The sequence below is a fragment of the Chrysoperla carnea genome, chromosome 3 (assembly GCF_905475395.1).
Source record: "Chrysoperla carnea chromosome 3, inChrCarn1.1, whole genome shotgun sequence".
NCBI classification, from domain to species: domain Eukaryota; kingdom Metazoa; phylum Arthropoda; class Insecta; order Neuroptera; family Chrysopidae; genus Chrysoperla; species Chrysoperla carnea.
In genome coordinates, this window is record NC_058339.1 from 2,338,106 (window position 1) to 2,364,920 (window position 26,815).

Here is a 26,815-nt window from a genome sequence, read left to right on the forward strand (position 1 = left end):
TGGGTCAAACACCTAACCCTCGCCATTGTATAGTCGGGATAAAAAGTAGGTCAGTAAGGTCACTAACAATGGCCGGCCAAATGTCAAATGTGAGAGGTAGTTTTCGTTTATTGATAATAACTGACATAGTTTTTCTTCCATTTTTCCTTCATTAGTGTCTGTAATTAGTTTCAAACCTATCAATAGGTCTGAAGTCTAAGTGAACAAAAAAACATGTCAGTTATTCAGTATTTATCCATAAACGAAAACTACCTCTGACATTTGACCGACCATTGCCATTGACCTTATTAATAATCTTTCGAAAGATAATCAAAATTCTAAATAATCATATACAGAACTTGATTGTACGTGCGATAGCAACAAAGATAACTAATTAATACCAACTCACCCCTGTATTGACAAGGGGTTGTATTTTCCCTCACAACCGCGAAAACGAAAACTCGGTTTTAGACTCAAACCATGCTCCCAAACACCTCCTAAAAAGTTCAGCCAATAAATATTTTTTTAAAGCAAAACTTTTTTTTGAGATCACTGCAGTATTATGAATGCTGTATAAATATAAAAACTATAACTAATTGAAATAAATATGGGATGGTGTAGTTAAAATCCAGTTCATACCTGTTGTGGTGGGTATATATAATGTAACCTTATCAGTAATTCAGTGACATATAACAAAATAGTTATGAACTAACTGAATAGCTTTAGACGGTATATAATTATTTAAAAATATTATTTTAATGCGTTAAGTTTGATAGCCTTATTTACGAATATGCAATAAAATTGGTGGTTTTGATTTTCGTCTAACGCTGGTAATCTAAACTTCGTGGAAACAACGGGAATTAATTAGGATGGAAATAAATTATTGGCCTTTCATCAGAAAAACTTCGTACGTACAAATATCGAGGTAGTTCTACAAAAGTTGGTTTCGGAGAATTTTTAAGATAGCAGTTTCGTATTTTGAGGATAACATAAAATTTGAGTTGAAATAAATGCTATACACTTATACTATTGGAGAATATTTTTCAGACGCGGTAGTAAAAAATTAACCTTTTATCAGGTCATCCAGCTGGTTATTTTCATTGATAAAAAGATTATAGAACGATTAAAGAATGTATCATCGCAATAGTTATATATTTTGTTGAAATTTTGAATTATTGTGTTTAAGTGTGCTTTTGACAGCTGGTTTTGACAAGTATTTTTCTTGTAAATTTTGTACTTAATAGTATTCTCTTTTTCTTGTAAAATGGATTGAACAGAATCCATTATTGGCCTTTTGAATAAAAAGCTTGAATTTTCTTAAATATGAAGTTGGACTAAATGTAATTCTGAAAACTTTAGGAGGAGTTGTCCGATTATTTAAATAAATAAATGACTGCAAATTAGACATAATTTGCAGTCAATCATTTTTTACTAAAATACTATTTAAATTAAAGTTAAAACCTTAAAAAATTTTATAAAAAAACATAAAAACCCGTTGTGTCTGAGTAATTAAGTTGTGGGGACACAACTTTAACATAATATATTTTAAATATATATATTCAATTTTGATGGTGAATTATGTAATAACTTGACAATATAAGATGAAAAGGAAGAATAATATTTTAAGATATCTAATAATTTTTCAAAATATCGGAAATTGCAAATTTTGTTTTAATTATTTAACTTACGATGTTTCAAAAACCAAGGCATACATCGTAAAATTGTATTCTTATTTTTCAACCAAGGCATATATCTTCAAAGTTGAAAACAAGGTACAAATAATCTCCATCCTAAATCCAAAATTGCCTTAGTGCTCGTATTACCTTAATGAATGGTATTCAGCTACACAGCAATATTTATTCAAAACAAACCAAAAATACAGCCAACCTAAATTATTAATCATAGAAAATCACTGTAGATCGCATATAATTAACAACCTTTATTATGGTGAATCATTAAATTTGTATAATTTCTATTTCTATCAAGTGACTAATAAAAAGGTTCCAATTAAAATCGGTAGATAGAGTCTTCCTTAGCAAGACTGCCAACACCAAGAATTTAGTTAAAAACACCAGTAATACATTTTTGAAGTGGATGTCTTACTTATGAGCTGGATGTATCGTCATCGTCAAACTGACGACTAATCATATCATTCTTACGATTTTTGCATAAAATACCTCTTCTGTCATTCTTTGTTTGAAAAAAGATTACTACAACACAACAAGTTGGCTATTGTAGCGAGCTCACTAAGTGCGCTCTTGTCTAGCCGCTCTAGTCAAGCCCACGATAGTGGGTACAATGCAACAGCGTGAATTGACACGGTCGTATTTGAGATATCTTCCTTCTTCGAATTTGTCGAAAATGTAGTATCGAAATTGTAGAATCGAATATCTTTTAAACGCTTGCAGTAATCTATTTAATCAAGGAGATCATTTTGGTATAGAATCATCAAGGGGATCATTTCGACCCACTCTAGTCTAGTTACAATTGCACCTCTCCCAATGTAATACTGGCGGCGTCCATGCAATAGAAATTTTAAGAACATTCCTTCCCCTATGTCGAAAACTACTAAAAGGTTTGGTATAAGCATGAATTAAATTTTCAGGTTCTTAAGAACAGGTGAACAACGCGGGAAAAATGAGTGCCGCCATAAGAGGAAAGTTGCAGAGTGGAAACAGGGAATATTTTGCAAATATAAGGCTCCGAGCAATCTGGAGGAGAGTGATCGAAGAGGCCAAAAGCCCACCCCGGACTGTAGCGTCTATCAGATGGATGAACATTTTCAGTTACCTCATAGTTAATAGGGAATTTTAAATGGAAATAAAGTGTATAAAGGGACATTTTAAATAAAAGGGTTTATTGTGATGGATGCAATTAAATTTTGTATCATTTAAAACACATAATTTAATAAATTACCAAAAAATTTGTAATATTTAGATAGGGATGGACGTAAAGAAAAAAATAATGCAATTGTTTATGACAGAAGCATCACTACGTAAGTCTATCTCGTACTTGGCCGGTTTGAATTCAATATTCATCGTATATTATTGTTGGTTAATAAACCCCCCATATTCAAGTATAAGATAAGTCTTAGGCAATGTAAAAATGCAAACAATATCGTACATTAAAATGTAATTAACCGGAATTAATACATACAATAACTTGTTTTGGTTACTACTTATATATCCAAAATAATCCGCAAATCGGTAGAAATAAAAAATTGGAGAGAATAATTTTTTTTATAAAACCTAATGCAAGGATCTTAAAGAAGCTTCTTTTAGTTTGCGAAAGATTTCTTAGTCACCATTATTTCAAAAAACAAAGCACATTGCAAGGAGAACGGTCCTGCTTTCGATTGCTTTTTGGAATTATTGCCAAAAAATAACTATAAATACAACGTTTAACACTTTGTTTATATTGAACCGTCAGTTATGAAATTGTACCTGCCTCCCCATTATAAAGTGAAACAGGAAAAACGCCTTTCCTCTTTTTCGGTTTTTTACAAAAGCAGGGGTAATCTTAGGACATTTTCCTTTTCCAGAAAGGTTGGATATGGGGTCGTTTAGTAATTTATGTAGTAATTTAGGGTGCAGAAAAGACACGTAAAAAAGACTAGTTCCTCTATATACACAAAATATCGAATGGACTCATTTTATATATTTTTGAAATGAGTCCATATAGAAAAACAGCGAAAAATAATAAATACAAAGATGGAAGGAAAAAAGACATGTTCCTATGTTCATTACGGTATTTCCTGTGCATGTTCTCTCTGATTTTCTTAAAAAACAGATAAAAAACGTACAAGTCGTAGCTTTACCGCGATTTTTCTCTAAATAGGGCTAAATTCACTGGGCCTACACAAGGCGTGTATAAATGTTTTTGTAACAAAAATTACTATAAGATTCCAAGCAGTTCCAAATGCAAGCTTTCTGAATCTTTTTGAATTAAAATTTAATGGTTTTTCTGATTGCAGACTAACTTATCTTACTTGCAGACGATGATTTTTGTCATTTTTAGGCATAATTCTTCCTGTGAACAAAATTTTTAAAATCAAAATTCTGAAATCAGTTTCTGAATGAGGCAGAACTAACATATTCCGATTAGTGAATTAGCCGGCCCTCCCCTATCCTATATTACCATTCCTGAACACATCGACTATATTTTTTTTAAATATCTGCCAGTTAAAACCGGTAAATCTCTTTGGCACTTTCCTTGGGTCAACCACCCGTCTTGAGAATGCGGAATTGATTGAAAACGCAGTGTTAGCTAACTCTTCTGAAAGTTTCAAACATTTTGAAATGTCTCATAAAAGCCACGCTTGAACGCAGGCCTGTTTGTTTTTAAGGAAAATTACGTTAACGAACTCTAACAAGAATCTAAATAATATTTCTTTGAAATGTATCATATGAAATATTTTCCAATTCTTCTCAGGGAAACATAAAAGAATCATACGCTGAAAATACGGAATTGTTTGTAACAAAAATGTTATTTTTTTTAAACAAAAAAGTATTTTAATATGAATCTAATAATTTTTTCAAAACAAATATTTGTTTGAATCTATAATTTAACGTCATAGACACGTTTTTAGGCTATTCTTTAAGACATATTTATTAAACAGACTGATTATTACAGATGTTGACTATGGCACACTAAAGGTCATTTTAAACGTTTTTGAAAAATAAATGCAAACTTTAATTATTCTCAATCTGGTGCTTGAACTTCGTTACTTTTTGGTCTAAGGTTTTATTGAAAAAAAAATTAAAAAAATAATTAAAAACACGCGTTTACCGTGTTTGTGAATGTATTTTGTTATTCATATCTTAAAAAGTATATAATAATTCCATTTGTTTTTCCCAAATGAAGAAAGAATAAAGCGAAATTGTTACACATTTGAAGGGGAGTTAGAAAAAATATTTTTTATGAATATTTAAAAAACATTAAATTACCTAATTTATTTATATGGAAAAAAATCGAAAATTTTATTCAATTTTAAAGGAAACACACAATATCTTACCTTAGTTTAAAGAAGAAAAGACATATACTGATAAAATGAAATCAGTTTTATTATTTAGAAACACACAGAAAACAAAACCTTAAGAGTCCTTTTCAAGAAAAAAAGAAAAAAAAACAAAATCAAACAAAAACAAAATAGTCGATGATAAAATCAAAGTTAATAGAAATGTTTTTATTTCAAAAATACCTTCTTTATTTGTATTCAAATAAAATTTAAACACGCGAAAAGATCATCTACTGGATGTATTTGAAAAAATATACTCAAAACAACACATAAAAACAATATATTAGTTTTTATTCACGCCCGAATTTGAAAACTTTTCTAGATAAGACACACATTTCAGAACGTTAGAAAGAAAAGCACCAAAGTCACACCGCGTTGTGTCAAAATAGCGTCACGTAGTTGCACACAACAACACTTTATTATACACTGATTAAATGTTTTCGAAATAATATTGTATATTCGAAAGCTTTATTCTATCTTTGTAGTATGCATGTTTCGAAAATTACTACACTTGCGCAAAACGTGTCTATACATACATTCCAGTCTTATACAGAACGGTTCACCAGGAAATAAATATTTGGAATAAAACCGAATATGGATGTTTCGATTCAGGTTTTAAATGTTTCAAGATCATAAGATCATAATAATTTTCATGTTATTTGCGATTAGAATGAGGGGTTTGCGTTTGTAAAAATTTTGAGCAAACATCATTATTTCTTTTTTAATATAAAACAAGTGATAATAAACAATTGACTAAGTTTATGGTTAAAATACCATGTGTAGGCAGTGTTGATTACGCACAAAAGATGGCTATTCTTACACACAATGTCACAAGAGTATCTTTCGTCTCAATTCCTCAGTGGATATAGTATATACTATAAACAAACAAACTTGCATACATACTATATAATGTTTCTAATCTAATTTGAGCTCTCACGCATACACAGAGAGTTGTTTCTTTAAGCGCTCACGCGTTCACAAAAAATTCAAATAAAAGCTGTTTTTTATAAGTAACATTTATTACTTTAAAATTTTTGTTCTCTCTCTAACGCTTTACAAGATGAGTCGTTCGAACTCGATTTTGCTTTTAATTTCCTCAGCACGCAAGAAAGATTTTGTTTTTGAATGATCGTGATCACGTGACAGACAGGCAGACAAACCGATCGACGAACACCCCCAAAATGTACTAATTAGGTGATTTTATAAACACCCATATCAAAAATTTGATCATTGCCTCAGCATTTTTAAGCGGTTAACTTGGGGCTAAACTTTTTATACCTTGATATATTTTATATACATGGTATACAAATAATTGCATATGTTGGTGAGGGATCAAAACTATAAATATACCAGGAATAACATACCGCAACAAACCTAATAATGGAAACAAATATAAAACAAAACTAAAACTCAACTAAAATAAACTCATCTTTCTGAAATATGTAAAAAAATAAAAAAATGGTGTAGGGAAATGTGTTTAACATCGAACAAGTTTTCAGCTAGAATCAAATATTTAGTTTGTAGCGACACCTAAAACTTTGAGTGCAACATGGCCAATATAAAGATTTTTTTTAAAGTTTCCACTCATAAATTTCCAGAACAGTGTTTAGTTTTTTTTTTTTTTTTTAAGGGAGAGAATTCATGGGTCGAACTGAGGTTAAAAGAAATTATTTAAACTTGCAGGCAATCCACACGCTTCGCTGGGCAACTGCAATTTTAAGACTATTGTTGTAAAATTTCATTTCATTACAGGTTAAATTTTCAAAAATCCTAGGCTCATCTATAAAAAAGTCAACATGCAAATTTACATGGTCCTAGCCTCTGAAGTTGATATGTCAATCAGTCAGTTATTATTTTATATAATAATAAGTATTAAAATAAAATTTTATTTTCACACCCACTGCACCAGGCGTGCAAATATTGTATGAAAACAACTGGAGTGATTAGTTTTGGTTTTTTTAATTAGTAAAATTTATTTTTATGAACAGAAAATTGGATACCAATTTTGATACTTAAAAATGAATAGAAGAACATAGTGTCTAAGAGGGGAAAGAAAACATTCAGTTGATATTTTAAAAAATCGTAACTATTAGTAGTTCTGCATCAAATATTCATTCTGTGATCTTGTGAGAAAATCTTTTATATTATGGTTCTTTTAAAATAGAAATATGATATAAAAATTTAAGTATAAAATTTTAAATGGTTAACACAATTGAAACTATCTTCAATAGTTTCCCTCAAGTTTTTCTGTCAGCTCGATTTATACATATATAGCTTTTAAACATTCAAATTTTCCGTTCAACGATAAATAAAGTTTCAGATTTTCGATTTTTTAAGAAGCATTCCTAACAACTACTTATGAGAGGAATAATAAGAACTCTCCTTTGTAAATATTATGACATTATAACTTAGTAACATGATATTTCGGAAGTCGGAATTGATTTATAAGGTTGCATGCGGATGAGGCAAACTATACATAGGACAGACAAAACAACTGCTGCATCAAAGGGTATACCAACAGGTAAGCTGAGCAACTTCCTAAAATCCCAGAAGACTGCATTGGTTAATCACTTCGGCACGGGACATAATTTTTAACCTCAATAGTGTGGAGATTCTAGACAAAGAGTCGAATTATTTCAAGCGTAAAATCAGCGAGAATATTCAGATCTTGAAGACACTATTAATCTTAAGATTAGCACGAAAAATCTCAGCAATTTATATAATGTTTTGCTAAATAATTATGGGAGATTATCTAAAATTAATTAATTGGAATAATAATTTTCCATGACTAAAAAGTTTTCTTGACAATTTTTTAAAATTAATTAATTAATTAGTTTTCTATGACATACTAATAGTCATATGTCATAACAAATATTATGACATTTTATTATAAATGTGATCAAAGAATTTAGACTGAATTTGTTTTATTATAACTTACATGTACACATTATAACTTACATGGACTAGTATCAATAATAATTACGTAATGTGGCAAGACATCAACAGCCAATAGTAATATTTATATATTTTGGTATGTATGATATTCGATACTGCTTATGATGTGCTATTATTTTTATCTGCTAATATGTATGTATTTTATTGTTTATAGAACATCTGAAGCAACCATAAACGATTGTGAAACGTTGCGTTAAAAAGTATTAAATTATTTGCCTTTTCTTCCAAAACATATCCTTTGAATAGTTAGCTACTATTAATAATAATTCAAGGAACTAACATACTGATATAATTTTGTGTTATTTAATTGTGTGTTAGTTAATTTCTTGATGTATCTATGCTTTGTTAAGCCACCCTGTGTAGAAGAACAATATTAAACTGATATTAGTGAAAATACCTTTATTGTGTATACATATATAGTAAGTATTCCTCGTATACTTACTACCCCCTAAGAGTCCGTCGTTTGTCAGTCCATCACAATTTTAATACACCGTTAGAGACGAGATAAATGGAGTTTAAAATAGGAAAAGATATTCTTTTAAATTTATATTTAATTACATTTGTATTTTTTTAAATTCTATGTATATTAAATAGTACGAACATAATTCATTTTATCTCGTCATATATATTTTTAATATACCAAACATTTTAACAATTTTTATTTAACAAAACGAATAAATCCGTTAAATTATATTTAAGACAAATGAAAAAGTCATTGTGCAAACACAAGAATTATAGCATGAAAAAAAGGCTGCTTGAAATTTTTCTGGTTCAAAAAAAATTTTTTTGGAACTTTTTTTTAGGATGAGAAAAAAAAAATTACCTACTGCAATATATTTCCGAATAACTTATTCAGTTGCTACGAGTTCAGTTGCTAATCAAATCGAATGACAAATGTTTGATTTTTATGTGCAATTTGGGAGTATCCAATTCCGTTCGCGGTATGCCTAGGGTAGCGAGTTCGATTCCCACAACAAAAATTAATTTAATTAATATTTGTGATGGTCTAGTGTAGTGCACGGTAAATACATGAAGGAGGTGCACTCGGCCTCTGAAAATGATTGAGTAGCATTTAAATCAAATTATCAGCAGAAAAGGTGGTAAAATATTTGGTATCACAAAAACTTTAACATTGTTAGTTAGGTTAGGTTAGGTTAGAGTGGCTTTCCAGGGGTGGGACACACTTAGACCTAGGATCCGTTGTGATACCGTAAATGGGTTGGCCCATCCCCGGCCACTACTCCATGAACCATTTGGAGCTGTATAAGAAAAGCAGGAGGGCTTTGACGTCGACTGACTTTAGGTCGGAGAGGTCGTCAAAGAGAGGCTGGCTCAAGTAACTCCATCTCCACATGACAAGAGCTGGGCAGTGACAGAGAAGATGAGACATTGTCTCCTCCTCGTCACCACTGTGACAGCTCGTGCAGTAGTGGTGATACACTGCCAAGCCTAAGCGTTTAGCATGTTTGCCGCCCAGCCAGTGTCCTGTGATAGCCGCAACAATTTTGCGAACAGAGGCCCTTGGAAGTGATATGAGAACTTCGAAACGCCTGCGATTGTGCTCAGACCATATCTGTCTTGTAGTACCACAAGTACGTTCTTCCCCCCATCTAAGATTGGCCTTTTCATAATATTCTCTTTCATGAGTAACTTGCAGTTCGCAAATGGAACTCCCGGGTATTTATTGATGCTTGTGTCCGGCATCATTGTGCCATTTCTGGCAAGCTCGTCGGCTTCAAAATTTCCTGAAATGTCCCTGTGTCCCGGTACCCATATCAGGTTTACATTTATTTGTTTCGCCAGCTCATTTAAGGACGTACGGCATTCATGTGCTACCTTTGACGTTAGATAGACTGAGCAGAAGGATTTTAGACCCGCTTGGCTGTCGGTGAAGATTGTAATGTCCCTGCACCTAAGAGTGTTCAGTCTTAAGACATTCACAAACCTCATGAATATGAACTTCCGCTTGATACACACTACAGTGATCTGGTAGCCGAAATGATAGATGCAGATCAAAATCTTCAGAAAAGATCCCACAACCCACGTTCTTCTCTAACTCCTCCCAATCCTGCCTGGAAGGGATCTTTACTGAGAACCTGTACCCAAAGTTAGGAGAAGGTAAAACGTCGTCAACGGATTTTGGAAGTGAGTGTCTTCGCAATATCCGTATATGACCTTAATGAGTCTCAGTCGAGGGTGAGACCAGATTTAATCTAGAGCTGCACCCGCAGCACATTTCTTTCCGAAGAGGTCAGTAGGCAGCAAGTGCAGAATTACCTCAAGTGCTTTAGATGGAGTTGTCCGTAGGCATTCCTAGATTAGCATGCATGCTAACCGTTGGACTTAACATAGAACCTTTTGGTGGATTTCCTTTTCTAGTGCTGTCCACCAATGGATATATTTGTCTAATGACCGCAATGTATAGAAGGTGAGTCATTTTCGGGTTTAAGCCCCAATGTTTCCCCATGACCTTTTTGCCGGTGTATAGTGCCACAGTTGCCTTTCGGGACCTCTCCGAGACGTTGGGTCCCCATAGCAACTTTTTGTCTAGAATAATGCCTAGATATTTGGCTTTTTCCGATAATTTAAGGGTCACCCCCCTTAGCTTTGGGAGAATAAAGGAGAGAATTTTGTATGTTCTTGTAAATAGTACTCTGTTTTGTCAGGGTTCATCCCAAAGCCAGAGTTGGAGCACCATTGTGCTAGAACTTTTAGTGCAGATTGTATCATGTTTGATAAGGTATCAGGAAATTTCCCTGATGCCACTATCGCTACATCGACTGCGTACGCAATTATCTTGCAACCCGAGCCTTCCAGTTTAAGGAGAAGCTCATTTAGCGCGATGTTCCATAGATGAGGTGAAACCTCAACCTACATATCGATGTATGATCGATTCCGCCAATTCGGAGATTATCTCTCTGCTTCTAAGCAAATAATTAATAAACTCAATGGTAGGTTCGTCGGTATTCAGATCATATAGTGCTCTGATTATAGTTCTAGTCTGATGTTGTTGAAGGCACCTTCAACGTTTGGAAGACAGTGTCATCCGTCAACATTGTTAGTTGGTAGTGAATTATTTTTTTTTGTTTTGTTTATTTCAAACAATGATAATAATTTCGAAAAATAAAATTACTGTTAAGGAATGTTCAGTTATTCTCACTCAATCGATACTGACGAAGAATTTTATGAAGATACTACTTATAAGAGTTTTCGATGACATTTTTGAAACAGATCCTTTGTTGGATAAAAAAAAACGGGGGTGATATCAATAAAGGAAATGTTTCTGAAACATCAAACTCATGTGGAAAATTGATGTTGTAAAAAATATTGAAAAGCAAGTGATGTAGGTGTATCACAATAGGAGTATCACAATTTGTTTACAGTAACTTTTCTGTGCTTTTAAGAATAAATTTTTATTTTGAATACATGAAGTATCTGTTTACATAATTTCTATTCAATTAACTCCTTAACGGGACTTTTCTGTTAAAAATTTTTTAAAGTTCCTAAACTTAAATTAATTTATTTTTGTTGCAATCTAAATTGGTGTGGCTAAAGGGTTTAGTAGTTATAATAAAAATATATCCTAAATTCTTTACTTAAGTACTTTTAATATAAAAAAATCAGCTCAGAAGTTAAAACTTCATCGGGTCAGAACTGAAAATCCATAAGGTCCACGTGAGACGATCGAATTTGTTCATTCAGTAATAATCCATAGTCGACCTTCACTGTCTAGAACTTTTGGTTCTCTGAGCTTTTATTATGTAGCTTATAATCTTTAAGATTCTTTTCGATGTCCAATTTTTCGATGAGATCCTAGAAAGATAGATTCTAAATATAAATTGCGTATATAAAATATGCATATTGGTATATTGTTTATAATTAATAAATTAATAATTATAAAAACTACAGTAAAACATAATATTTGAGAAAAATATATCTATTTGATATTAATTATTTATTACAAAAACTTTTGTAGCAATAATTAATAAACAAACTTTAGGTTATGTGCAAAATAAACTTACTTTCGATCGAAATTTTCTTTTAATTTTAAACTACTCGAGTCAGTCACAACTAAATTAACATTATTTTTGCCACTAAACTGAATAATATCGAGTAGGCAAAATCATCCTGCAAAAAGACGTGTCTAGGAAAATAATTAAACGCTTTCGATCCAAGGCTTTTGCTTAGCTGTTTTATTGAATGTCTGAATATGTTTAGGCCGCTAGTCGAACGGCACTAAGAAAGTATGAACGATTCACATACATTATGTACTACGAAATTTTATACGCTTGACGTATGTATCTACGTAAGGCGTGCGTGCTTACGTAGGGTAGTACTATGTATCTCTTTGTTACAAAAAACGCACATTTTAGTATTTATCCATGCAAATCCGTGCATTTTTTTGGCACAGAGTGTACGTATTCTCGTACTAGCATGTATGTTTTAAGTACGTTAAACAAGCATTAACTCAAAAACTTGTCATGTTTTCTTATGAAACATTAAAAAGCTACATTAAATTGGTTGAATTTTAACAATATTCATTTTTAAAAAATATCATGCGGGATTTAGGGTTATTTTAACCAATTTTTTTAAATACCATTATTAATTTGCACAAGATATGACTCTACATCGTATATGTAGCAATAAAAACTCAAAACAAGTTATAATTAGTTCTGACTGATAAAAAAAGATAGTCAAGGAGACTATCAACGGAAGTAAAAACCTAAAACTTAGGAATAACTTGGGGTTTTTTTTACTTATAGTATAAAGAATTAAAATTTTATAATTTTTAAATTGAATATCAAAGTGTGTATAAAAAACAATCATAAATAATATAAAAAAAAACCAAGAAACAACTTATAAAATAGCAAGTCAAATCAACAAATATATGTTTATATACTTGCTATTTATAAAATAGCATAAAAAAGCAAGATTTTAAGATAGGAAAATTTTGCGTAAAATAGAAAGTGTAAACATATTTTTTACACTAGGCGGGTCATGATTTTTCTTACTTAGACAATAATCTCAGACTATAGAGAATTTATTTCTGCATTAAATTACAGGAGTTGTTTTTTTATGTAAATAGGTTCAGTATGACGTACTGAATGTAAATGCACAAAATCCTCACAAAAAAAGGCGGGGACAGGGCCTCAATTTTAAGCAAAACCGTTTTAGGCTATATCTCCATGACCGTGCACTTTTTTTTTGTAACACTAACTGTTTATAACTTATACGACTATGACGACTTATTTTTTTTTACCATTTGACCGATATATCTTCTAATATATGTTTAAACAAGAAAATGACAATAACTTAACTTTTAAATCTACAAATTTTCCAAAACTTTTACTCTAAACTTTGTTTGCTAAAATTAATATTTATGACGTTATGTTGCATTACAGATACTTGTTGCTACAGATAATTGAGAATTTTTTCTTGCACTAATTTACAGGAATTATTTTTTTCTAAAAATAGGTTTATTATACCATACTGAATGTAAATACACAAAATACACAAAATCCTTACAAATTTGGAAGGGCGAAGTGCCATCATTTTGAGAAAAACCGTTACGGCCTATAACCCCGCAATCGTGCAATTTAATCCAAAATGTTAATTTTACCATTTTTGGTCTAAAGTGCACGGTTATGGAGATATAGAATAAAAACGGTTTTCCCTAAAATGGAGGCACTTCCCTCGTTTATTTTAGTAAGGATTTTGTGCATTTACATTAAGTACGTAATACTGAACCTATTTAAATAATAAAATAAGTCCTGTAATTTAGTGCATTATGGACAAGAGTAATTAGATAGTTAGTAAATTATTCTAACTTTCCTTAGCTTAATAATTATAATTCATAAACTATTGCTTCCTTGAAAATTTTGTGAAGAATCTTTTTATATAAATAGATAGTTTACGACATACTTGAAAAAAATCTATTTTCTCGACCATTGACTTTGAATAATGATTTTGCAATGGACCTTTATAGGTCTTTTCTTGCATCCAAATAAAGATAATCTTAGAAGAAAAAACTTCATTTGGATTTTTTAAGCAGATAAACCTTTATTTTCCTGGGTGAAAAAGGTGGTATGAATATTTTATTCCGCTCGAAATTTTGTGTTCATAGAATATACAGCTTTTTTTCTTTCTTTTGCAATAGGAAATAAGAATTAATTTTTTTTATCACTACATATGAAAAATTCTCACTTCACGAATAGAAAAGTGTAGTTGGTTTTAAAAAGTATTTCCTAGTATGCAAGGTATGAACGTTTAAAATCCCTAATAAAAAAAAGAGAAGATAACCACTAGTGACGTCATACGTGGGTTTGGTCATCGATATTACATATAAAACTTTGTTTTTCTAAAAGGAGATGGACAACTTTTGAATAAAGTCTTTGATTGCTTATAACTTCTTCGTTTTTTAATCAATTTTAATTTCACGTTCAAATTTTTTCATGGTATAACTCAAATTTTACATTTTTATGGGTAATATGGCCAACTATGCATCAGTATTATCTGTTTAAACCTATTAAATAATTTGTAGAAGTATTCAACGACCAAATACACCCACTAGACGAAAATTTTAAGACAAAATAAGCATTTTAAATATTTGGGGCCACATATGTCTCCTCTGGGGTTCTATGCCTCCCTAGTACTACCTTAAGTTGCGTAAACGTTCCTTGGGATTCTATAAACGCGTTCTAAAAACTTTCATTAAAATCCTTCCTGTTTTTCAACTTTTCCACCATCGACACTTTTCCGACAAACCTACTCACTGCATTATATTTTTTTCATAGTTAAAAGAAAAATAAATACTAAAAACTAAAATTAACATCATCATAAATCATTTTTCGGAGTAAAATTGTATAACAAATCGTTAAATAATTTTAGTCACAAAATACTGCATTATTTTTGGCTAATAAAATAGTATAAAAATAAGTTCTATGTAGAAAAAACAGGATACATAAAACAAATGTTTCAACTTCAGGTAATTTCTGATACCTTCTCAAACATGATATAATCCACACTAAAAGTTCTAGCACACTGGTGCTCTAACTGTTGGCATGGGATGAACCTTGACAAAACAGAGTTGATACTCTTCACAAGGAAATACACAATCTCCTCCTTCAACCTCTTAAAGGTGAAGTGGGTGAACCTTTAACTATCGTAAAAAACAAAAGATCTAGGCATTATCCTAGACCAAAAGTTACTGTGGAAACCCAACGTCTTGGAAAAGCCCCGAAAGGCAACTGTGGCGCTATACTTCTGCAAAAATGGTATGAGGAAACCGTTGGGCTTAAACTCGAAAATGGTTCACTGGCTCTACATTGCGGTCATTAAATGGACTTACTTGTGCCAGCCTCTCTTTGAAGACCTCTCCGACCTAAAGTCCGTCGTCGTCAAAGCACTCTTGTTAAACAGCTCCAATGGTTCATGGAGTAGTGGCCGTGGATGGGCCAACCCCTTTTTTCGGTATCACAACGGACCCCATGGTCTAAGTGTGTTCCACCTCAGGACAGCCACTCTAACCTAACCCAACATTACCTAGTAATAATAATAATAATAATATTTATTTGTTATAAGATACAATATCTTGTACAAAGGACTTGCTTGTTAATCTTATATAGTAAACTTACATGTATAAATACACTTAATTCGTAACGTAAAATTTCAATTCAATATTTAAAAATTACATATCAAAAACAGCAAAAATGAAGGATATATAAAAAAACAAACAAAAAATTAGTTCATTTATATAAAATTAAAAAAAAAATATATCAGATAATCATTAATATAAAAAATTTGCTATTTCAAAAACAAAAGATACAAAATTGAGTATGACGTAGTCACTCGTTCAGAACGGACGCTCTTTAACATAGTACAGTTTTGAGGAAATTAAAAATGCTTTTGACATAACTTATATCACTACTAATTTCAAGCAACTCTAGAAGGCTTGGGGTTTGAACATCCCATCCCATAGAAATTAGGAAGCATCGTCTTGCATATGAATAAACGGGACACACAAGTAATAAATGCTATAAATCTTCCGTCGTGTTTAGGTTACAAACAGTACAGACAGCCTCAGTGTCAATAACGTAAACAATACTGCCGATTGTCAGTCTAAGCCTCGACCTTCCACATGTACGCAATTGACAAAAGATCCTCAAAAATGAAATGGGAAGGTTTGAAGTTAAATATGCATGAGTTACCCAATGATATTAAAAATTATGGTAAACTAGGTTATACTGGACGATTTAGCTCTGTCTATATCTTTTGAATATAGACGATTCGCGTATTCACTAATAATATCTATATATATAAAACAAAGTCGTGTTAGTGACACTACTTATAACTAAAGAACGGCTGAACCGATTTAGCTGAAAATTGGCCGGAAGGTAGTTTGGAGCCACGAGAATAACATAGGATACTTTTTATCCCGTTCGACAGCATTCCTGTGGGACTTCATAACTCTACATATACCATTTATTTATTAAACAAGGATAGTTCAAACCTACTTACATTTAAATCTTATATGTCGATCTTTATTCATTAAATATTATATGTACTGTCTATATCTATTTAATATATGTTTAGAGCTATCTTTGTTTAGAATATTCATTTTATAATTTAGTGTTCTCTTACAATAAATTCTGAATGTTTGTTAAAAAACTAATGTAATAAAATGAATAACAAATATCTTACACTTTTGCAATTTGTAAAAATCGAAAAAATCATAAAAAATTCAAAAAAACACAATTTTTGTAATTTTTGGTTGGGTTGGGTTAGGTTGGGTTAGGCTGGGTTAGGTTGGGTTAGGTTGGGTTGGGTTGGGTTGAGTGTGGGTGTGGGTGTGGGTGTAGTTGTGGGTGTGGGTTGAGTTGGGCTTTTTTTTCAATTTTATTGATCTGTATATATAAAAATAAATTGCTGTGCGTTAGTCTAGCTAAAACTCAAAAACGGCTGGACCGATTTTCAAAATTAAACTAAACTAAATTTAAAAAAACCCAAAAATTAAACTAAAGAAATCAAAATTTATTAATTTTGTATCGGAATCGCTATTGTTACGCTTGATCCTCAAGGTTGCAAGAGTGTTCCAAAATTGTTCAATATATAGGAAGATACGTACAAGTATACACGAAGTTATCCTATTTATCTATATTCAGTTTGTAAAACATAACCAAAAATTTCAAGAAGAAACTCAAGAAGAATGTTTGTCATTACTTTTGTTTTATTTGTGTTTATTCCCATATTGTTTATATTGTGTATGTTTATTAACATACCCGTGCGCCTGGCCTTTGCGATGATCATAAACAAATCGCAAGGCCAGTCGTTGGAAGTTTGCGGGATTAATATAGAATTTCCATGCTTCTCGCATGGACAACTATATGTCGCGTGTTCACGTGTAGGAAAGCCATCGTCTTTATATATTTATGCTCCGAAAAACCAAACTAAAAACGTAGTTTATCAAAAAGCTTTAAATTGCATAGATATATTTATTATGTTTTGTTATGTATTGATTATATTTTGTTGTGTTAATAAAACACATAAAACATGTTAAAATGACCAACAAGTTTCATTTAATAACCTAATACCATTTTAACCGTAGATAATACAACCAGTGTTAATTTTTGCCAAAAATAAATTAGAGTCTAAAGGTTGACATAATCACGAACCAAAAGTTGTAAAAAAAAAAGTTGCAGGTGATACGAAGTTCACCGGGTCAGCTTGTTGTTTATATTTTGCAAAGATAAATTAGCCTCCGACCAAAGTTTTTCCATATTATTAGCGTACAGGATGTTTTTTAACTGTAATGCCCAATTATATTTATTCGCCGTTATATCGACGTCTTTGTTGGCGAGATAAAAGAGACGGTCCAAGCAAATTTTCGGCAGCCTTCAATTATTTAATTTGAGAACGCTTCTCCAGAATAGAAGAGTAGCGTGGAGAACTTTGACAGCGATATGCCGTTGGCCAGTTTCGATATGCCATTGGCCAGTAGTCGTATGATGTAATTAGGTGTATTGCGGGGCAAGTGAAGTAGTATTTTGAAGAAGCTCGTCTGCACTACTTCGGTTTCATCGAGATATCGCAAACTCCACACTGGTGCACAGTATAAAATAGAATTCGAAACAATGCTTTCAAAAAGCTTACCTAGTATCAACTAACTAACTGTACTTACTCCAATAAAGCTTTCCAAGAGTCTCCAAAGATTATACTTTTTTTTTCTTTATAGAAATACAAAAAAAAAACTTTTTTGATTGCACAAACCTCTTGTTTAACAACCGATATTGCTCATTTAAGAACTTTATTTGTCGTTTCTCACTTGAAGTAAGTTATTGCCTTCCTTTAAAGCTGCAAAAGAAAAAAAAATACCATTAGTTTATAAAAACAAACTCCCGTAAGCAGGAAATTCCTATCAATAAAATTGAATTTGATCAAATTGTTTAAATTGACTGTGTTGTCTATAGCTAAGAAAACAAGATTAGTCAGTACAAAAAATTTAAATGTATTCAAAGGAAAATGGACAAGTTCGTTTTTAATAATTATACGGCAATTATTATTTCAGTAATGTTTCAATCTTATAAGCTCTTCATCAGACGTCCCAAATCAACAAAACCCATGCTAACTAGTATGCAATATAATTACAATTATAATTACGACATTCACCATAATACGTAGAAGATGTTTATCATTATGACTATACTACACTCTTTAATCACATTACAAATTAACAGAGCTCATGCTCTTTTAATAAATTAATATAATATCTAAATGACATATGACTGCATCTACAATTATTAGTTTATTGCTCTACTAACTAACACACAATATTGCTCACATATTGTTACCGCGTGATAAAGTTTTTCAACAGGTTTCGCTTCTTGCAATGTTTCACTTTGAATTTATTTTTCAAAGTTATATAAGTTACTAAAATTATTAGTGTCGATCCTTTTATTTATTGTAGTATTAACCTGAATAAAAATCATTTGGCTTATATTCCTTTTTAAGATTTGGTTCTTTATCGAGTATCGAAAAATTATTAAAATAAAAATTGTGATGAAAATTAAAAAGTTGTTCAGCTAGAGCGATGTTACTGTCTCCCAGTTTGGTTTGACCCTCATAACAAAGATCACACGAACAGAGTTCTTAATTACATCTTTCAATCTTGAGTACATCGTATTAATTTTCATCACATTGTAGAAGACCAACTTCACATTCATACCTACAAGGCATCTGCCAGTATTATGTGATCTTTTACAGATGTTATAAGATCTTTTACAGATATACGGAAAAGGACAGTATTTAATGTCGTCATTCCTATCTAACCATGATAACCGTTGATCGCCAACTTTTGTTTAAACTTCATGATGTTCGCGTCAATGTATATAAGGGAAAGGTGTCTCGGTAGCTACAAAAAATGTTTAAATAAATATAGCTTTTTATTGAGTGATCATAGAATTGTAACGTTTCGGGACAAAATATTTTATCTAATTAGCTACATAATTGATACTGTAAAAAATTCGGGATAATGCACCAGAATAACTGTATTTAAAATTTTGTTTACCAGGTGTGACTGTAACAATTACACACAACAAGAGGGACAACTGTAACAGTAGCTAAAGTCAAATGTTACAAACCACGTTAGGCTGTGACTGTGACATTGTAACACTGTCTAGAGTGGTAGAAATGTTACACATCAACTGCGCATGTAACAATTGCCACATTGAAAGGGAAAATTATTACACTCCCTAAAGAGGAACAATAGAGCAAAAACGACACGCAAGTTTTACTCTCGAACAGATACGTGAGTTTTCTGTTGAAGAAAATAAAGATTCAAGGTTACTTTAACAATTGTTGGAACATCAGCCAGGCAAACGGAGACCGTAGGTTTGAGTGGAAATCCAAGAATACAAAAAAAATTTTTTTTTAACGAACAGATATGTGGCCGATGTTTTGTCATAATGTTAAAAGTAATGTTAAAACAATTTGCCAAATCATCAGCCAAGTGTCCGCTGAGAAAGTCTGAGAAAGCCAAGTATACGCAAGAAAAATTATTGACCGTTTCATTGTTGACATGATAAAATAATGCAAACTAAAAATATTATATTGTTGAACAGAAACGACTATCTATCATAGTTGAAAAGAAATGTAATTTCAAACTGATACGTATACAAACAGTTAAATAGTACAGTTTAGTTAAAAATTATGCATCATTCCATTGCAAGCTTGATTTACTCTAACTTCCCTTTTACTTGGGGGTAGCTCTCTCCGGTTGCCTGGCTGATGATTTAAAAACACTGTTTTTAACATCACTCTTAACACTCTGGCAAAACATCAACCACATATCCGCCCGTTGTAAAAAAATTTTTTTTCGTTTGCATGTTTGGCTCTCCACTTAGACTTACGGTCCCTAGTTACCTGTCTGATATTTTGGCAAAGAATCAGCCTAGTACCTAGTTTTATGCCTGTTCGTTGCAAAAAATACTTTTTTGCATGTTCGGCTGCACTCGCATTTACGGTCTCCACTTGTCTGGCTGATGTTTCCGTATTTGTTAGAGTATTATTGAATCTTTATTTCCAGTGGGAACCTCGCGTACCTATTCGAGAATAAATCTTGCATGTCTCTCTTAGGCTATTATATACCATTTTCCTACTCAATTGCCATTTTAAATTGAATATTTCCGTCAGAACTACTAAATAGTTCTAAAACTTTCCCAATTTTGGAAACTGATACTGCTGCAAAAGTGTCTTCTGCACATAATTTTAAGAATGGTACATTAAACGGTATTCACGTTAAAATTTGACTTATCACAAAATACCCAGACTGGCTCCATGGCCCATATTCCTTCAATTTTTGAATGAAATTTGTTTCCAATTTTCACCTTTAACTAAGAAATTGGTGGCGGAAGCAAAACGGCTATTGGTACACAACCTCGTACATAAGCATATTGTGTAACAAGGGACAACAGTTTGCATGAATGTATGGCTTACAAATGCACAAAGTGCATATGTATATCCATATTGCGTATTTATGTATGTGCTGCGTACTCATAGGTGGAATTTTGAACGTACTATAAATGAAAGCACGTATTACGTACAGGCAGGTCCACGCGCTATGTTTTGCACAACCTTTTGTCTGCGCAGTCTTAAGACGGAATGAAAACGTTGAAATTTTTTGAGCGTCTACATGGCGCATATAAATATGTATATTTCGCTCAGTTTTGTGTGATATCGTCATGGAGGAAGTATTACTGTGGTCAATTTTGGTATGAAAAAAAAAATTTCTCAGAAGTACCGAGCGTTCCAAGTAGTCGCGGAAGTGGATTCCAAAAAGGCGGAAATTTCACCATATAAGGTTCCTGCGTGAATTCACCAATGAAAAACCATTTACCAACATGTATTGTAATGTAACCGGAGAGTGTAATCCATTGACCAATTAAAAAATCCAAAACGCCACTTTTAAATTATATTTCAAGAATTTTTAAATCATTATCCATTTTATATCTCGTACGTATTGAATATACATTTTGAATGTAATGATTCGATGGAGGGGGGCGTAATCAATTATCACTACAACTATACCGTCTTCGCGCTGGATTCAAAACTGCACAGTTTTCCAATCTACACGCAACGTTTTATCTGCAACGTGTTGAACTGTGCAGGCAAAACGTTGTGCAAAACGTAGTGTGTGGATATGGATATGCCTTTTGAAAGTACATACTACCTATTCGCTGGGTGCGTGACCCCAGCGCCATCTAACGATACAACTTACAGTGGCTCTTTTGAGAAAATAAACATCTATTGGATGTCCAATAGCTATTGAAAAAATAAAAAAAACTTGAACAAATTTTTTTTTCAATGTTAAATGTGATATATTACACAGAGTGATTATTAAATTAAAAATTTTCCGTGGGTCAGCTAAAAACAGTAAGTAAAATAAATACAGCAACTAAAACAAGTCTCAATAAGTGAATTAGGTTAAGCAGCGTTAAAATCTGTCAAGATGTTTATTGTAAAATTAATATTGAATAATGAATAAAAAAACATTATTAAAAAACATCAATTATTTTGTACAATTAATTATATCCCTCATTTTTTTGTTGTTGGAAATTATAGGCGGTTGTAAATTTACCAAAACACAGCATATATGTATGATGTCATCTACACAATGAAATACATTTTCAGGAAATTTATTTAATACTTGATAAAGTCTTAATCGTTGCATTATCCGTTCAACATGAATTCTTACTTTTGCTATGCTGTAAGTTTCTTGAGTCTCTTGTATTGTAAATTCAGATTTTTTCTCTAAAAAGGGTGGCATAACCATTTTTAATTTTTTTCCACTTGCATCGATAACTGTTTTAATTTCCGGAAAACCTTTATCAGCCAAAACAATGTCACCATCTTCTAGAAGGTCTAATAAACCTGATTCAATTGTCATTTGAGAGTCAGATTTACGACGACCAGCTACTTTTGATTTCAAGCAAATAAATCCTGCTGGAGTAATACCTATGAGAACCTTCGCAGTAAAATCTTTTTTATAATGTGAGTAACAATAAACCCGATGATCAACATTAGCAAGAATTTCAATATTAAATTCAGTATCTACAATCAATGATAACCCGAGTATCACTTTAATTAGGATGAAAACACTCAGGCATCGTTGCTTGAACAACATCAATGTCCGGCCAAAATACTAAATTAGCGGTCGTACTAACTAATTGTTCCAAGATATCGAAAAAAATTCTTGAAATCGTTGTTCTGTGAACGTTAATAGTACGCCAAGAGACGAAAAAGTAAGTCCTGTTTTTAATTTCATTAAAAATATAAACAGTCTATCTTTGTAAGCAACGGTACATTTTTTAGGCGGCTTTGTTCTGTCTAACAAAAAATTAAAATTATCAAATGTTACACCAGCAAGATCAATGAGTTGTTATTTTTTTTGAACTGATGAAAATCCTTGAAACGTGTTGGTTATTTGAATTTCTTGGTCAGCAAACGTTCTATGAGGTGTACCACACTCCTTGTTAACAAATTTTTTATTATTTGTAATGATTTTTGACGCCGAAGATTCTAGAATATCTGTTTGTTCTCAGCATCACATTTGTTACTGGTTACATAACGATTACAAATAAATGTTTTTGATGATACATTGGATGTATTAGGTTGATCAGTTATTTCAGACGGTTCTATACTATTCATCACCGGATCTATCTCAGCCGTTGACTTTTTTAATATTCTCCTCTCCATGAAGCGTTTGTGTCTAAATAAATAAATTACGATAATATAAATAAAAATAAAATTAAATAAAACAGGTATTGCTAAATCATTAACTATATCAAATAATATGTCTGAATTTTTTAGTCGATTATTTCTATTAATCTAAATATTTTAATCAAAACTAAATTTTTTTACGTACCTACTCAAAACTGCGGATTCGTTGACTTTACGTCTTCTATAAACTGATGGAAATTGGAGCGTAATTGGGACTTGATTCAACATCTGATTTTTCACCGCCAATGAAGTGTTCACTGCATATAACATCCATCATAGGTTTTGGAGACCATAACAATCCATCAATACTTTACAAAAAAAAATTAATTAAATTATTACTCCGTTTTCTTACATAATATACACATGTATATGACATTATTCTATAGAATACGGTTGTAGGTTATAGTAATACTTACTTTTGCCTTTTAACAGCAGTTATCCATTTTTTTCGCTGATTTAATTTCCACTTGCCAACCGGAAACTTATAAAATTTACAATTACTATTTCTACTAGTATTTTTGCAATCGACTACACAACAACTTTGATGACCCATTTTAATTTATTTAGTTAATTAAACTGACAAACGTGTTATTTTTAAGGTCATAGATAATAAAGAGCCACCCGCAGTTCTGTATTGTTCGCAGCGGGCGCTGACATCACTTTTGTGTCCCCCACTATGCCTTACTGAGTCCTGTGTCCTGAGAACGATGCACTTAACATACGACAAACAAAAAAATTTTATTTTTTGAATTTGTTGATGTTACTTTTTACACCGTGTATATATGATATATATCAAAGTATACAAAGTTTAGTCCCAAGTTTGTAACGCTTAAAAATATTGATGCTACAACAAAATTTTGGAACAGGTGTTCATGTAATCACCTAATTAGTCCATTTTCGGTTGTCCATCTGTCTTAAAAACGATAACTCGAAAACGAAAAGAGATATTATTTTTGCAAAAGCTCAAATATTTATAGAGCGTTTAAGAAGGAAAAAGAGAGTCTTGGGTCCGTAGGAGCCAGCTTGTAAACCGTTAGAGATAAAGCAAAAGTTTGGGTATAAAAAATGTTCCTTATAAAAAAATGAACAACTTTTGTTAGAAATATTTTTTCGTAAACATCACTGTTTACTCGCGATAGCGCAAATTAGGTGGAATGTCTTAGAGTGGATATCTTTCTTTACTTACGCGACATAAAAAAAATGATTGCGTGATCAACACTGTTTAAACATGGTATTTCAACAATTAATCCAGTCAATTGTTTGTTTTCACTTGTTTGAATTATATTTGAATGAAATACTAAAGAGCTTTAGAAAGGTTGCTTCTTTCGCATTAGAGAAGGGGAGTGTCACTTGTTATATTGGGTCAATTGTAACATGAATAATATTGATGCAACTAAAATGAATAATAAAATTTTGTCCTAGCCAATATTAGTATTATTGCATACCTATTACATGCTTATCTGTGTCCATATAAACGAAAAGTAGCGAAGAAAAGTTGAATCAATAAATTTACAAGAACGAGTTACATTATGCACAGACTGTGAATGCAATTGGAAACAATGTAGCCCCTCCCCCTTTTTTTTCCCCAGAAAGAATTTCCATCAACATTTTAAAACACATAGTTGTTGCTTGTAATGGATTTGCTTACAAAAGTGTTTGGATGCTGGAATAAGTTTTTCTTTTATACATGTAAGATTTAGTTAAGTATACAAAACCAAGTCAAGATAATCGTTTATTAGTAGTATTGGACAAGCATAGCTCTCATATGAGTTTTCGTATTATTAATTTTTGGAGATATAATTTCATAACTATAATAGCCTTCCCTCTACATACGTCGCATAAGCTTCAGCCGACAGACACATCCATGTTTTTGGGCCATTTAATTCAAAATTTTATACTACCGCAGATCTCTTGGTGAGAAATCATCCTGGAAATAGTATGAGTTAAATTAGTGCTATTAGCATCAGCAACATAAGCTAATATAATGGCTAGGTTTCTCTGCACGGGGATATACCCATTCAATAACAAAATTTTTGATGAAAATGATTTTTCCCCTACCTCAGTTATAGATCTTTTATAGAAACCAATAAATGAATCTGAAACAGAGCATCCACCAATCGAAAATATACGTCCTCTCACCAAACCCCAATTTAAAAGTATTTTTAGAGTTGGCAAAGATAGGAAAAAAGGCAAAACGGCAATTTATATGGATAGTACAGAGAAAGACTCTCTGGAAAAGGATCATTTAACAAACACTGAAAAAAATGACATGCAAAATAATTCCAATACAAAACAATATAAAACCCACACCTACAAAAATAATTAATAAAACTTTGAAAAAGTGTACACTATCATGTAATTTTTTTTTTATTAAATATTAAATTAATTAATTTTTATAATGAAAATTTGCAATTTTACTTCAAAGTTTATTCTTTGAAATTATATTAAAGTCGTACTTGTGTAACATCTGACTCTTGGTAGTGCTACAACTTTACTCTCCAATATGCAAATGTTACAGTCGCACTTGATGTGCAACGTTTGACTCTTGGTACTGTTATTTGTCTCTTCTGATGGGGCAAATGTGGCAGTCGCACGTGACTTGTAACATTTGACTTGATTTTTTTGTGACAATTGTCCCTCCTGGCGAGATAACTATTATAGTCCCACCTGGCAGGCCAAATCGTAAATAAAATTTTACTAATGTGTAAAATTATGTAGCTCATAAGTTAAAGTATTTTGTGCCTAAACCCTAACATTCTATGATAACTTTATAAAAAGTTATATTAATTAAAAATTTTTTTAGGCACACCTCTCCCAGACTCATGAAATGAAAACATAATAAAAATTTTTATAACACATCTTTTCAACGCAAAAAGTATATAAGTTAATACTTTAGCGGCTTTTTAACAATTTAGACGAAGAAACGAAGCACTATAGATGATCAAGGTTCGAAAAATTTTAGCAGTAAGTCGGATTTGAATGCGATTTTCGGCATCCCATTCGTTAGAGCAACAGGCAATTTTGTGACCTAATTTCATTTATAACAAATTAAAAATATGATACAAGCATAATTAATATGCATTTTATAATTGCATTTTAAATTGACCGTAAATATTAAATTCACAATTCGGTTAATAGTAATGAAAATGATTTGAAACTTCTTACATGGGGGATTATGGAGTCGCTGAACACGAATATCTAGACAGAATCGCCCTAATGAGTACTTGGTGCCCATAATGAACGGTATCCCCGTCACCTCGTAGAGTGTTTGAGAAACTCGTCATATAATCAGTCCGAAATCGTTACACGGGAGTTTTTGGGGTCGCTGAACACGAATATCGCGACAGAATTGCTCTCAGGCGTACTTATTGCCCAGGATCAGGATCAACGACGTACTGGTCACCTCCTATACTTTTTGAGAAATTCGTCATATAATAAGTCCAAACTCGTTACTCGGGGGCTTTTTTGGTAGCTGAACTTCCTCCGTTTCTTTGTCTGATTAATTAATCACCTGAATGAATGAATCTGCAATTCCAGTTGGGATTCATGAAAAAAAAAAGGAAAGTCATGTAAGCCCGACGAATGTGACCA

At 31.9% G+C, this 26,815-nt stretch overlaps 1 protein-coding gene across 1 annotated transcript; it reads right to left on the reverse strand.

Moving 5' to 3' along the window:
* Positions 1 to 21,748: 21,748 nt before the first annotated feature.
* Positions 21,749 to 23,777, reverse strand: LOC123294746. Its single transcript, XM_044875881.1, has 4 exons — positions 23,641 to 23,777; positions 23,414 to 23,532; positions 22,083 to 22,555; positions 21,749 to 21,766 (listed from the first exon to the last, which is right to left on the reverse strand). Exons 1-4 carry the CDS (start codon positions 23,775 to 23,777, stop codon positions 21,749 to 21,751), a joined length of 747 nt encoding a protein of 248 aa, XP_044731816.1.
* Positions 23,778 to 26,815: the final 3,038 nt, after the last annotated feature.